At 33.0% G+C, this 11683-nt stretch overlaps 1 protein-coding gene across 1 annotated transcript in view; it reads right to left on the bottom strand.

Annotated features, from left to right (window-relative positions):
• The window catches only part of LOC102675798, a 54188-nt gene that overhangs the window by 31433 nt on the left and 11072 nt on the right, over positions 1 to 11683 (bottom strand). Inside the window, exons 2-5 of the mRNA XM_031509437.1 lie at positions 2746 to 2851; positions 2399 to 2624; positions 1696 to 2187; positions 150 to 1059 (exon numbers count right to left, since the gene is read on the bottom strand). Coding sequence (XP_031365297.1) covers positions 150 to 1059; positions 1696 to 2187; positions 2399 to 2624; positions 2746 to 2836 — 1719 coding nt within the window. The 5' untranslated portion in view covers positions 2837 to 2851. The remainder of the gene's footprint in view (positions 1 to 149; positions 1060 to 1695; positions 2188 to 2398; positions 2625 to 2745; positions 2852 to 11683) is intronic.

Raw genomic sequence — 11683 nt, 5'->3', positions numbered from 1 at the left:
AAAAAAAAAAAATATTCTCGAAAATTATTTTACGTCATTGCGTTGAGAATAACTGGTCAATTTGAAGTCTGTTCAACGATCTCTTGGACTCTTCTCTTGGACTATTTACAAAGCAAAGAAAACATTTAGCATCCAAGAAGGATCATCACCTTAGTCATCACAATGGGTTCCCGTTCCCTTGGAAACTTTGCATTCGCCACGAACACGATTCCATTGTCTCTGAAGAAATCTTGCATGTAAGATATGTACTCGGTGTATTTCTGTCCATCCTCCGTCAACGAAGCCACCCTCTTCCATCCCAGTTTCTTCAACAATTGCAAATAAACGTGTTTGTACTGCTTGTTCTCACCAATAGTCCGAAAGAAGTAAGGATATTTAGTGCGATCGTTAAAGCTGGATCCTTCGGCGCTGTAACTAATGACCACTGTCTTATAATGCTTCGAAACACCGACCAAAGGCTCCACGGTCTCGGAACAAGCTGGTCCCAAAACGCCGACGAGCTTCTCGTATTGATTGTGCACTATGTAATCGATGAACGATCTCATCACCATATCCGATTTACATTGGCCGTCATTCACCAACAGGGTGAAATTGTAATCTCTGAGGATGGTATTGTTCACGTTGATCGCCTCCTTTGCCATCATGGCCGCGATCAGTATCGCTTTCCCCGAATAAAACGTCTCGCTCATAGGAAATATCCCACCCACGAAAAGAATGTTCTTGTCGATGGTATTCGGCATCCATAAATCGAGAGTGTAGTTGAGATTCTCTCTCAACCAGTCGCACGCGATTTCTTCCTCGTTTCTGGATAAATCGTTGTTGCGCCGGTTGATTAGATCCTCGTACATCTCGCGGGTGAATTTCGCGTGATTAATCGCTTCGTAGGCTAACTTGGCGGCGTATTCGAGCTTAGCCCAGACAAGTTTGGTCAATCTATTGGATTCGTATTTGCAACCGATGTCCGAGCTCGTGGCGCTGCATCGGGGGAAATCGATGCTGACGAATTCCCTCTCGTTCGGTATCACGGTGCTGGGAGTCCAATGCAGAAATACCAACGATCTGAGGAGAATTGAGAACGCAAATTTGTTTTCGCGCGCAATAATAAGATATAAAAAGGCGACGAATGTTTTTCGAGACGGCGCGAGAAAAACAGGCTAGTCTGGAATGGATGGTGAGTAATAAAAAAAGAAAAAGAAACCGTTCGACCGGTAAAATGTTCGTTCGTACGAAATTTGTTTTTGCAGTGAATTCTATTTCGAGGAGACGTTTATTGCGCGACACGAGCTAATACAACGAGCTAATAACACGGACCTCGGGCAATGCGAATTTTTTCCTGCTCTTTTGTTCCACGCCTTCGTAAATCGATTTCTATTGATACGTTTTTCGATAGTTAAAAAAACACGAATATTTACGCATCGAGGAGGAATCGAAGCATTCATAAAAAAAGACTCTTGTTCAATTAAATATAATTCTTCTGAAATGTAATTAAATATAATTAAAGATATAATAAACGGATATAAATGTTTTTCTGCTGCTCTGGAAGAAGACAAGAAAATTGACAAGAATCGTTTTTTAAATGAACTCTTCGATGATGTTAATATCCATATCGTAAATCCATAAAAAAGAATTAAAACCAGAAGCAACGATTATAAGACGATTTAAGAATCAAAAAACGTATATATATGTATATAATACCTATCGGTCGAAGTAGACGAATTTCGATCAAACATCAGCTTCTCGGCAAGTTTGATCACGTGTTTCAAATTCGATCCGAACCAGATTACTTTCACGTACAGTTTCATTTGATCTATGTGATCCTTGACAAAATTGGTAACATCGATGTAACTGGTCAACAATAAAGCGCACGGTTTCCCTTGGCACCATTCCGGAATGTACATTCCCTGTTGGCAATACGATTCCTGGCAGTAATAGGTTTTGGTTTTCGGGTCTATGGTAAAATTCCGAATGTTCTCCAACGTGGATTCGTCCATTTCGAAGCGGGAAGCTTTTTCAAGCTCCGTGAAGATTATCCAACTGTCGTCGCGCCTGGATAACGCAATCGGAACGAACCAACCGAAATGGCCCGGAGGAGCGATGGATCCGCATTCTTTCGCGTCATGCGAATTTAACAGTGGCATAGTGTCTAGCTGTGGCGGGATCCACACCTCCATATTCACCATTGGAAGTCTGTTCGAAAGATTATTTGATATAAATACTATTATAAAACGATCTAATTAAAGAGTAAAAATATTATTTCGGTAAAAATATTATTTACAATATCTTTAGGAATTTATTTTAAAATTTAAAGTTCTCTTTTATGAGGCTTAATTTTAAATAAATTTTAATTCGTAAGAACTCGATAAAGAGTATCGAGAACGTAAAATAGTTTGCATCTTACTTTCCGTTATTGTTAAACATTATGTCGTCGGACAATCTACTGAAAGTTTTCTCCACGTTGAACGCATCCTCCACTTCATAGATAAACACTTTCGAATAACCGAGCACCTCTGTCAAGAATATTTTCATGATTATAGTAGCCAGCCTCTGAGTCACTCTACGTGACACCTCGAAATTTATGTTCAATGGTTGCCCGTCCAATTGGATTACCCTCTTTGGATTCACATCTGTCAAAATATTAATTCTTCGATTAATTTTTTAAAACGATTACAAATTGGCTCTTGCTTTAATTGACCAAGGAGAAAAAGTTCGTATAAGATCAGACGTTGCGTTGGAGCAGTAATTTACCTTCGAGCATGGTCAGACATCGATTTGAGATCACGATTTTCGCGATGGTCAGAAAGACCAACACGCTCAGTATGGATCCAAACCTCAACATCCTGATTTTCTCCTCCTATAAGAAAACGAATATTCTGTCGTTATTTACAAATTTTATGAATTTAAATTATTTTACATAAGGAAAAATTATCGCAATTTATCGAATGAAACGATTATTATTAGAAATATAAAGAGGATTCTAAACCAGGTTTCGATAAATATTTAAATGAATTTTATTTGACATCCTCCCAAACATGTTAAAATTCCTACATTACAAATATAAAATCAATCTAAACTATGACTATATCGATTCTAAATCATTATATTAACGATTTCAGAGACTCTGGATCAACAAATCCATCTGAAACATGAAAAATAGTACTCCTCCACCGAAGGAGGAGAAAAATACCAGCGAAGAATACTAGCACGTTCCGCATTTCAATGGACGTTCTCTATAGGATATATTAAGATTCACGAAGTAAGACTTAGGTTACAGTCCAGCTAACAATGCACCAGTCCGTGTATAAATAGCCACGACATAGAGAGTGATTCGACTTTAAACGACCAACAGTAAATTTAAACGAACTTAGGAACGCGCTTCTTTCTCACAGAGAAACAGAGAGAAACGGATTCTCTCGGGTAAGTTTGGACAGGTGGGGCACCAATCAAAATAGGAGAGATCGAGGAGAGAAATCGGCGTCGGCAAACGCCACAAACTCTCTTTCTTTCTCCGTCACTTGTCGTAGGTGTGTCGTTTGTTTACAACGACGAACTGAAAGCACGAGCACACGTCGTCGAAGGTGACAAGAGAAGCAATAATCACCACGCTGCTATTCTTAGCCACGGGCAGCGCGGCCGCTTTGACTTTTTAACCCGTGGGCGAATGAACTGCGCCGTTTTCTTCTTCTCCTTAATCGAATCCTCCACCGAGAATTAGGTCGATTGCATTCTTCCACGTGAGAAACCACGTGAAACTCTGACTAAGTTTGTTCGAAGAACGTATATGTATATATATATATATATATAAAACACGGTCGGTTAAAAACAAATTCTTTGAAACGTAATTTCAAGAACGTAATTTTTCTTGGAACGGGTTGATATAATATCGATGTTTTTGGACCTTGTTCATTGATGCCAATGATCGATTTCCAAGTTGAGAAAACGCGTCAGGATATTTGGTCGAATGTTGAGGTCACTCGCGACTGAACGATTACTTACAATTAGCAACTGTTTTAGATATTCACCTGTCTTTGCACGGTCAAACTCGAAAACAAAGATGACGCTAGTTTCTTCCACTTTGTGCGTCATCAAATTGCGATATCGTTTAGATAATCGAATCATTTACGTGTTACGAATAATTGGATGCGTGTTCATCCGAACACTTAAGATACTCTTGTAGAAACTCTTGTAGAATACGCGAGAAAAGAAAATATTCGATCGAAATTGGATGAATTTGAAATTGCGAATAATCGAAAGTCGAGAACTAATGAATAAAAATATTGGAGATTAAATTATATACGTGATTACGAGGAGAATTTTTGCGCTCGTAAAACGTCGTACAAATCAATAAGTCGGTTCTTACGAGTCCCGAAGTCAATAAATCAATCGGAATGATGTTATTGGCAATTTGATGAATAATTTGTAACTCTGTTTTACTATTAGGCGATGCCATTTCGAATTCTTCAAAGAAATCATCGAGACATTCGTGTCACGTATACAAATACTAATTATAATATATACATCTGTGACAATAAATCATGCTCAACTACTTGAGATATTTCTGTTTTACTTATCCTAGTTCTAACTGCGTGCATTTATTGATTTGTTATTATTACTCGAACGATTTCCTGAAAATACACGTGACATGTTACAAATTAATTTTATTTCGTTCAAAGAAATTATTATTGTATCCCGATATAAACCGCTATCATCCATTTAATAATCTTTATTAATAATAATCTACTGTAAAGATAAAAACACAACGCTCTTCTTCGTAGAAAAAATCTTTTGAAAATTATTATTGGATATTTAAAGATTCGCTATATCGGATAAACGAGAAATCCCACATATAATTTATATTGCCAATAATTTATACTTATTAAAATGAGAATAGTCTACTTTTTTCGTCTAAATTCTATGAAAATTGTGACTCGCAATACCTAAATATTTATCGGCACAAAACGAATAATAAACGATAAATAAAACAAATAAAAAACGAATCATAATTATTTTTGTATGTTCACAAATTTCGAAACTGAAAATAATAAAAAATCTCGTCTGTATTCTCATTCATGATTCAAAATATCAAACTGTTTCACTCTCTGCGTCATCGAATCTTTTATATTTCCACTGAAAAATTGTTTCCATTGAAAAATAGAAATAACACGATTCATTGAAATTCGAAATTCATTGGAAATTATGATTCAGGGTAGGCAACCGATTAATCATGTCAAGTCGATCGAATGACACCATCCTGATCGAATACCTTGAACACCCTCGATAATCAGACTGCGTACTTGACAACAATACCGCAATTTATCGGAACTAGCGCAGATATTTTCATCTGCATTACGTCAGACATCTATGAAGAAACGAAGGAGGAAAATATCAATGTATCGGCAGCATTTCGTGGTGGGCGATGCATGACACAGGATGATGCACGCACGTGGCGATACTCGTTTGCAATTTACTATTGAATATAAAATTAAACCAAGCTTAACCTATGGCCCAGTTTTTATTGTCAATGAATAAAACATTATGGAAGACCGGTAGAAATAATTCGATTAACCTTTTCATCGTTAGATACTGATTCTTCGTTCTTTCTTGTTTCTTTTTTTATTCTCTCTCTCTCATTCTCTATATCATTGTCTATAATGTATAATACGAAAAAGAAGTTCTGGATCGAGTAGCCACTCGATATGAAGTATATTGCTCATTTATCTTGAACGATGTAACATTAAACGTAAACATATTTACTTTGGATGTTTTCGTTAAGACGATTGTAAAGAAATAAAAGCAGAAAAAAAAAAAAAAGTCCGATTGGCCGAGAAGTTTAATAGTCGAATGAAAAAATAGATAGTGAATTAAAAGAAAAATAATAGAGTGATAATATTGTGCCATAAAAATACGAAATAATGTAATTTTAGATATTTTTTTTTTTTTTTACTTTTTTCAAGCTTTTAAATAAATTTCATGAAATATATTATTTTTTTAAATGTCACGATTTTCTCCTTCCTTTCTTAAAATTTAATACTTTTTTTAAATGCATTTTCAAAGATAATATTTTACGTGTATTTGTAATCTGAAATTAAGAACTTTTTTCAAAATGTCATCAAATTTTATCAAATGGAACATTCGAAAAATTCGTAATACGGCTACGATATCGCAGAAAAACAAAATTGATTCTTGAATATTTAAGTTGAATTTCGTTTATTTCTAGAGCAAAAACAGGTCTCGAGAAAAATGTGAAAATACATTGACGATACTTATCGAATAATATACGCACATATGCAAACGAATAGATAAACGCGTTCATTAAGATTAGTATACAACTGTGCGATATGCCGAGTTAATTGAACAAGCGAAAGAGAAGACGAACAAAGAAAAGAGGCGGGAACATTCATTCGTTTCTCCACGTGTTCCTATCTACTCATAAAAAATGTAAAAGAGACAAAAACGAGAGAGAGAGAGAGAGAGAGAGAGAGAAGGAAAAATTAAAAAAAAAAGTCTTCATTTCTGACGAGCATGGATTTTCCAATTTCGAAAAAAAATAGCGGAACTTTCGATATATGCTCGCGTCACAATGACTCGTATTCATAAAATGCTTGTTCTCAGAAACGTCACAAACGTCATCCTTATTACTCGCGATGTTATCAAGAAGATCGACTCGACAAATTTTGTGCAATAAATCATTTTTAAAATTCATTACGAAAATTCACGGAAACGGAGTAAAGGAATATGTGAAATATGTGTCATTGGCTTTCTATAGATTCTGACGACGTCGAAGACTAGACTAGAGCACTTGCAGCGATCTTACTACATCGTTGATAACGTGGAAAAACGTTACTTTAGCAAAAAAAAAAAAAAAAAAGCGCGAATGAACTCGTGATTAATATACGTATTCGAATTATTTTATTATTTTAAAAATTTTCTTGCTTTGGACAGATATAGAGACAAATTGCGAAATACATATTTCTCGATAAATTACAAAGAATTCTTTGAAATCAATAATTTAATTTAAATCTTGGGTGTGATTCAAATGAATCATGTTGTTATTCCATTTAATGATGTAGAACCAGTTTTTTTTTTATATATATAATATTTTCTTTTGTATAATAATAAATCGTAAATACGATCGTATTAATAAAAATATTCGCAATTTGTATGTTAAAGTGAAATATAACGTAAATTAATATAATATAAATTTCCATTAATTTTTAGAATATATAGTAGAATCTTTTTCGTACGTACTCGAGAATTTTCGTTGAAATTTCTTAATATTGCTATATTCATTAGTAATTTTTTACGTATACTTTGCAGCTTATAAATTAAATAGAATCGCTGTACCATTGACGTAAGATACATATTTAGTTAGACATACGTTCTACTTAGCTTTTTAAATGAGGTTTTAAATAGACAAGATTAAATATAATAATGTCAATAAATAGCAATTTGACTTATTGATCGAATTATTCAAATTGACCAATTATATATTTACTAAAGAAAACTGGTAAAGAAAGCAAAATAATGATACGATTCATTGCCTCTTTTTTTTTTATGCAAACAAATCGCATTTATTCTTTCCAGATCCAACTAATCAACTTCGATAGACAGTCTTAAAGAACTTTTTTAACAAAATAAATTATTTGAAAGAAGGAAAAGTCTATTTAGAAAAATTCAATTGAAAAATTTAAAAAATTACAATTATCTTATTACTATTTATCGTATAATACTCGGAAACAAAATTTTTTTATTCCAAGAAATCGAATAATACGTTGACATTTATATATATTTAATCGTGGCATTGTTTTCTCTGAAACGATCATTTTATCTGTTCAAGCCTATCAATTGCGAGTTCTTCGATGAAAAACAGAAGTTTCGAAAGCATCGAGGCTAATCGTTCGTCGACGCGACGTCATTCTTCAAATATCGTGCGAAATCAGTAGACTGAAGCGTGATAAGGGAGGCGAGAGGCTAATAGGAGGTAAGTTAATACGAGACAACCTTCTTATCAATTGTTTTTTCCTAACGGAAATGCAACGCCTCGCTTGTATGTTTGTGTACAACTGATAAACAAATCGATTAGTACACGATGACGAAATTATTTTCGTGTCGATCCTCGTCCACAAACATGGTTCTCGGTGGTCGCTACCGTTTCTATCGCGGACAATGTTAAAAGAGTCGTTGTTGACGTTCACTGATATCGACATGGACACAATGACACGATAATGGCAATCTCTTCCATGGGAACGAGCGCGTTTCGATTCAATCGCTAATCCAATTACGACCCATCCAAGTGTGCAAGGTTACATCAACTCTTAAGGGTTGAACATTAGTCACCTAATTAATTAACTATTCTCAATGGGATCGTGTTTCTTTGTCAAGGATCTATTAAATATTGTAAATTTGAAATTTTTTTTACTAAAAATTTATAAGATTTTCACGAAATATTTTAACATTATTCCATTGTCGAAGAGTTGAGCCAATTTTCCATTTAATGCTACGCGAGTGATTTGTTTGATTTTTTAATTTATGCTTTGCATCAACGAAATGTCTATGGAGATGATAGTTTTTCTTTCTAATGTAAATTAAAGAAAGGATGAAATCGAATTTTCTTGACAATGAAAAAATAAACTATTATTAATGTAATAATGAATATATTTTGAATGGAAAATCTGATTCATAGATAAATTCATTAAACATCTGGAGAAAAACTCGTAAAAGTCAGAATACAAATATAAATGTAACAGATAAAACAGAGAAAGAGAAAAAGACATTAGAAGAGAAATTATATTAGTTAGATTACAATAATTAAAAAATTAATAAAATAAAATTTAAAATTAATCACACATATCGCATTAAGTTATAAGTTAATAAAGCCGTACAACAATATAAAAATATGATTTCTTGCTATTTAACATATCATTGAAAACATAATATAATAAACAATATAATAAATAGCTTGATAATAAAATTAACACATAAAACAATTAAAAATTAACACAATATTCTCGTTATTGAATAACACAATATTTTAAAAATTTTCACAATGTATTAATATATTTATTATAAATTAGTAATTACACTAGTTTTCTATTATCGAATGCACTTTTTTTTTTGTTAATAATTATTAACACGATCGACATCTAAATCTAAAATCGTGTGATGATCGATTGGGTGGAACGAGACAAACGTTCTTTATCTATACTTACGATCAATGAACGAGAGGAAGTCAACGAACCGGATGCAGTTCACCACGATCGAGTAACAATGGTTCGACTAGATAACAGCATACTCATGCATGCCATTAAAATACATGGCGTAATGTAATTACTCCAAAATGCATATTTGTATATCGTAGATATAGATATTTAATTATCTTGATAAAACTACGCACGAAACACAGCTACGCCGTTGTCGTTGTGGATTGACGTCATGATGACACTTGTTTGTCTGGGCGACTGAAGTACATATAATATGTACATGTGTGTATGTATGTGCACGCTAATCGATAACGATAAATAGTGAACACAGGCGGCCTGAAAATAGTGGCGGCGATTTCTCAATGGAAAAAGATGATGGGCACGTGTTTGATCAATGATCGATCACACGCACTTGATATAAAGAAATTGAGACACCGGAAGAGACATTCGTTGAGACCATCTTGGCAATAATTTATCTATTAATAATATTAGTGAGTTGAATCAAGAGATACAGATGATCGTATAAAATGATGTTACGTTCTACTTTGTTATTACAGAAGATGTTTCAATATTTTTCGTGCAATAAGTGTAAACAACATATGATAATTTCCTTATCAATTTATTTTTCGTATCGAGAATCTGCAATTTTTCTCAAAATTAATTTTTTCTTTTTCTGTCTATAGAGATTTTTGCTCCATCGATCCCATCCGATTTATACGTTCAATTTATACGTTTCGATCGAGAATCGATTCTAGAATTTTGAGACGCATGCGCGAATTTATTCAATTTTCAACGGAACGAAACGAGGCATTGTCAATATCTCCCTATTTCTATTATCTATCCTCTGCACGAGAACGCGATATCGAGTAGCCAAGGTTAGGAGCGATAAATCGATTCGAGAGACGTCACAGAGTCGAGCAAACGGGCAGTTTTTTATTTGCATTCGATGATAATGACAGAGCTCTGCTAGTGGAAGGTGGAGCCCGCGTTTGGATAATAATAATCATAGGAGGAGTATAACGTAGTACCAAGAAAATGGAAGTACACAAAGTTTAACGTCAATCATGGTATGTTATGGATATTGACGATGTTGAAATTTACAAGAATCGAGCGATTGCAAAATATGCAAATATTTCATCAACACATCTTTCTTACGTAAAATTCAAGCAATTTAAGAGACTGACATAAAAAAAAATGAGGAAAATAACAAGTGTAATGACATGTGACGAATTATGAAATAAAGAAGTAAAATTATTACATTGTGGGAATGATAAAATTTTCATAATTGACAAATGATTGAAATTTTCTACTTATAGATTATAAAATCCCAAATTTGTACGATTCGTTTTAATATTAAAATTAATTTTATAAAGACTCAAATTCAGATTATTCCTCGGCGTTTCTTCATTTTAAGATACATTACATTTCAAAATTTTACTATTGATTTTTAAGTAATACTGATTTTTATGTAAATATAATGACTCGTTATTTGGTATTTATAAAAGACAATTTAAGAAAAATATCGCGCATTCAATATATTATATATATTGAATAATATGAAAAATGTGAATTAAAGAATTAAAGAAATCGTTAAAAAGTTAATGAATAAAGTCATTGATTTCTGATAGAATCGATCGAATATCAGATTTATGAAAAAAAAACTTTTCGAAAGAACAAAGAATCTTTTTCAATGACAGTAATTATTATTGTAATTATCGGTATTTCATCTCATAGATATTATTTTTCTTGTTTAATAAGCAAAAACTTGTTTGCAACCAACATTTTTACGACATCATAGTTAAATATTATTTATTGAAAAATGAAAAAAAATCATTAATCGAAAAAATTGTACTTATTTTACGTATAATATCCGGCAAGCAAAATTTCAAGAAATTTTTTTTCAAAAAATTTCAAGAATATAATAACTTTAATATAATATATAATATTTACAATATCTGATTATTTTCAAACACTATTACGCGTAAATCTCTAAAATTAGAAATTTTTCAAAACTTTTTGTATAGACAACTAAATATCCCATCTTATTCTTTGAATAAAAATTATATTTTACATCGATTTATATATTATTGTGATTTCACGATATCCTATTTTTGAAAAACTTTAGAGATCGAATTCTTCGAAAGAAGAGGAAAGTTAGAAAGAAAAATTATAATCTTTTAAAATCTTTTGACCTAGGGAATTTGCTCATGAGCTCACTGACCGGTTAACCTTGCCCGCGATCAAGAAAACCGTGGAATCGCGCAAGTAACGGGGTCGTCTCGAAAATCTTGGCCGGTGGTCGTGAAAACCAGTCGGTATTTTGTCTCAGATACGTCCTGTCGCTCGTCTCTCGAATAATAATGAACGTCTTCTTACATCGAGAATCGACGTAATCGTTTCCGAATTGTTTTTACGAGACCAAATCGGTAAACAAGTTTCTATTCCCCCAAATCGAAATCGTACGATGTTTAAAATACGTGTTAACA

Source organism: Apis dorsata, unplaced genomic scaffold, assembly GCF_000469605.1.
Source record: "Apis dorsata unplaced genomic scaffold, Apis dorsata 1.3 scaffold_1, whole genome shotgun sequence".
Classification (NCBI taxonomy): Eukaryota; Metazoa; Arthropoda; class Insecta; order Hymenoptera; family Apidae; genus Apis; species Apis dorsata.
This window is presented reverse-complemented; position numbering and strand designations above follow the sequence as displayed.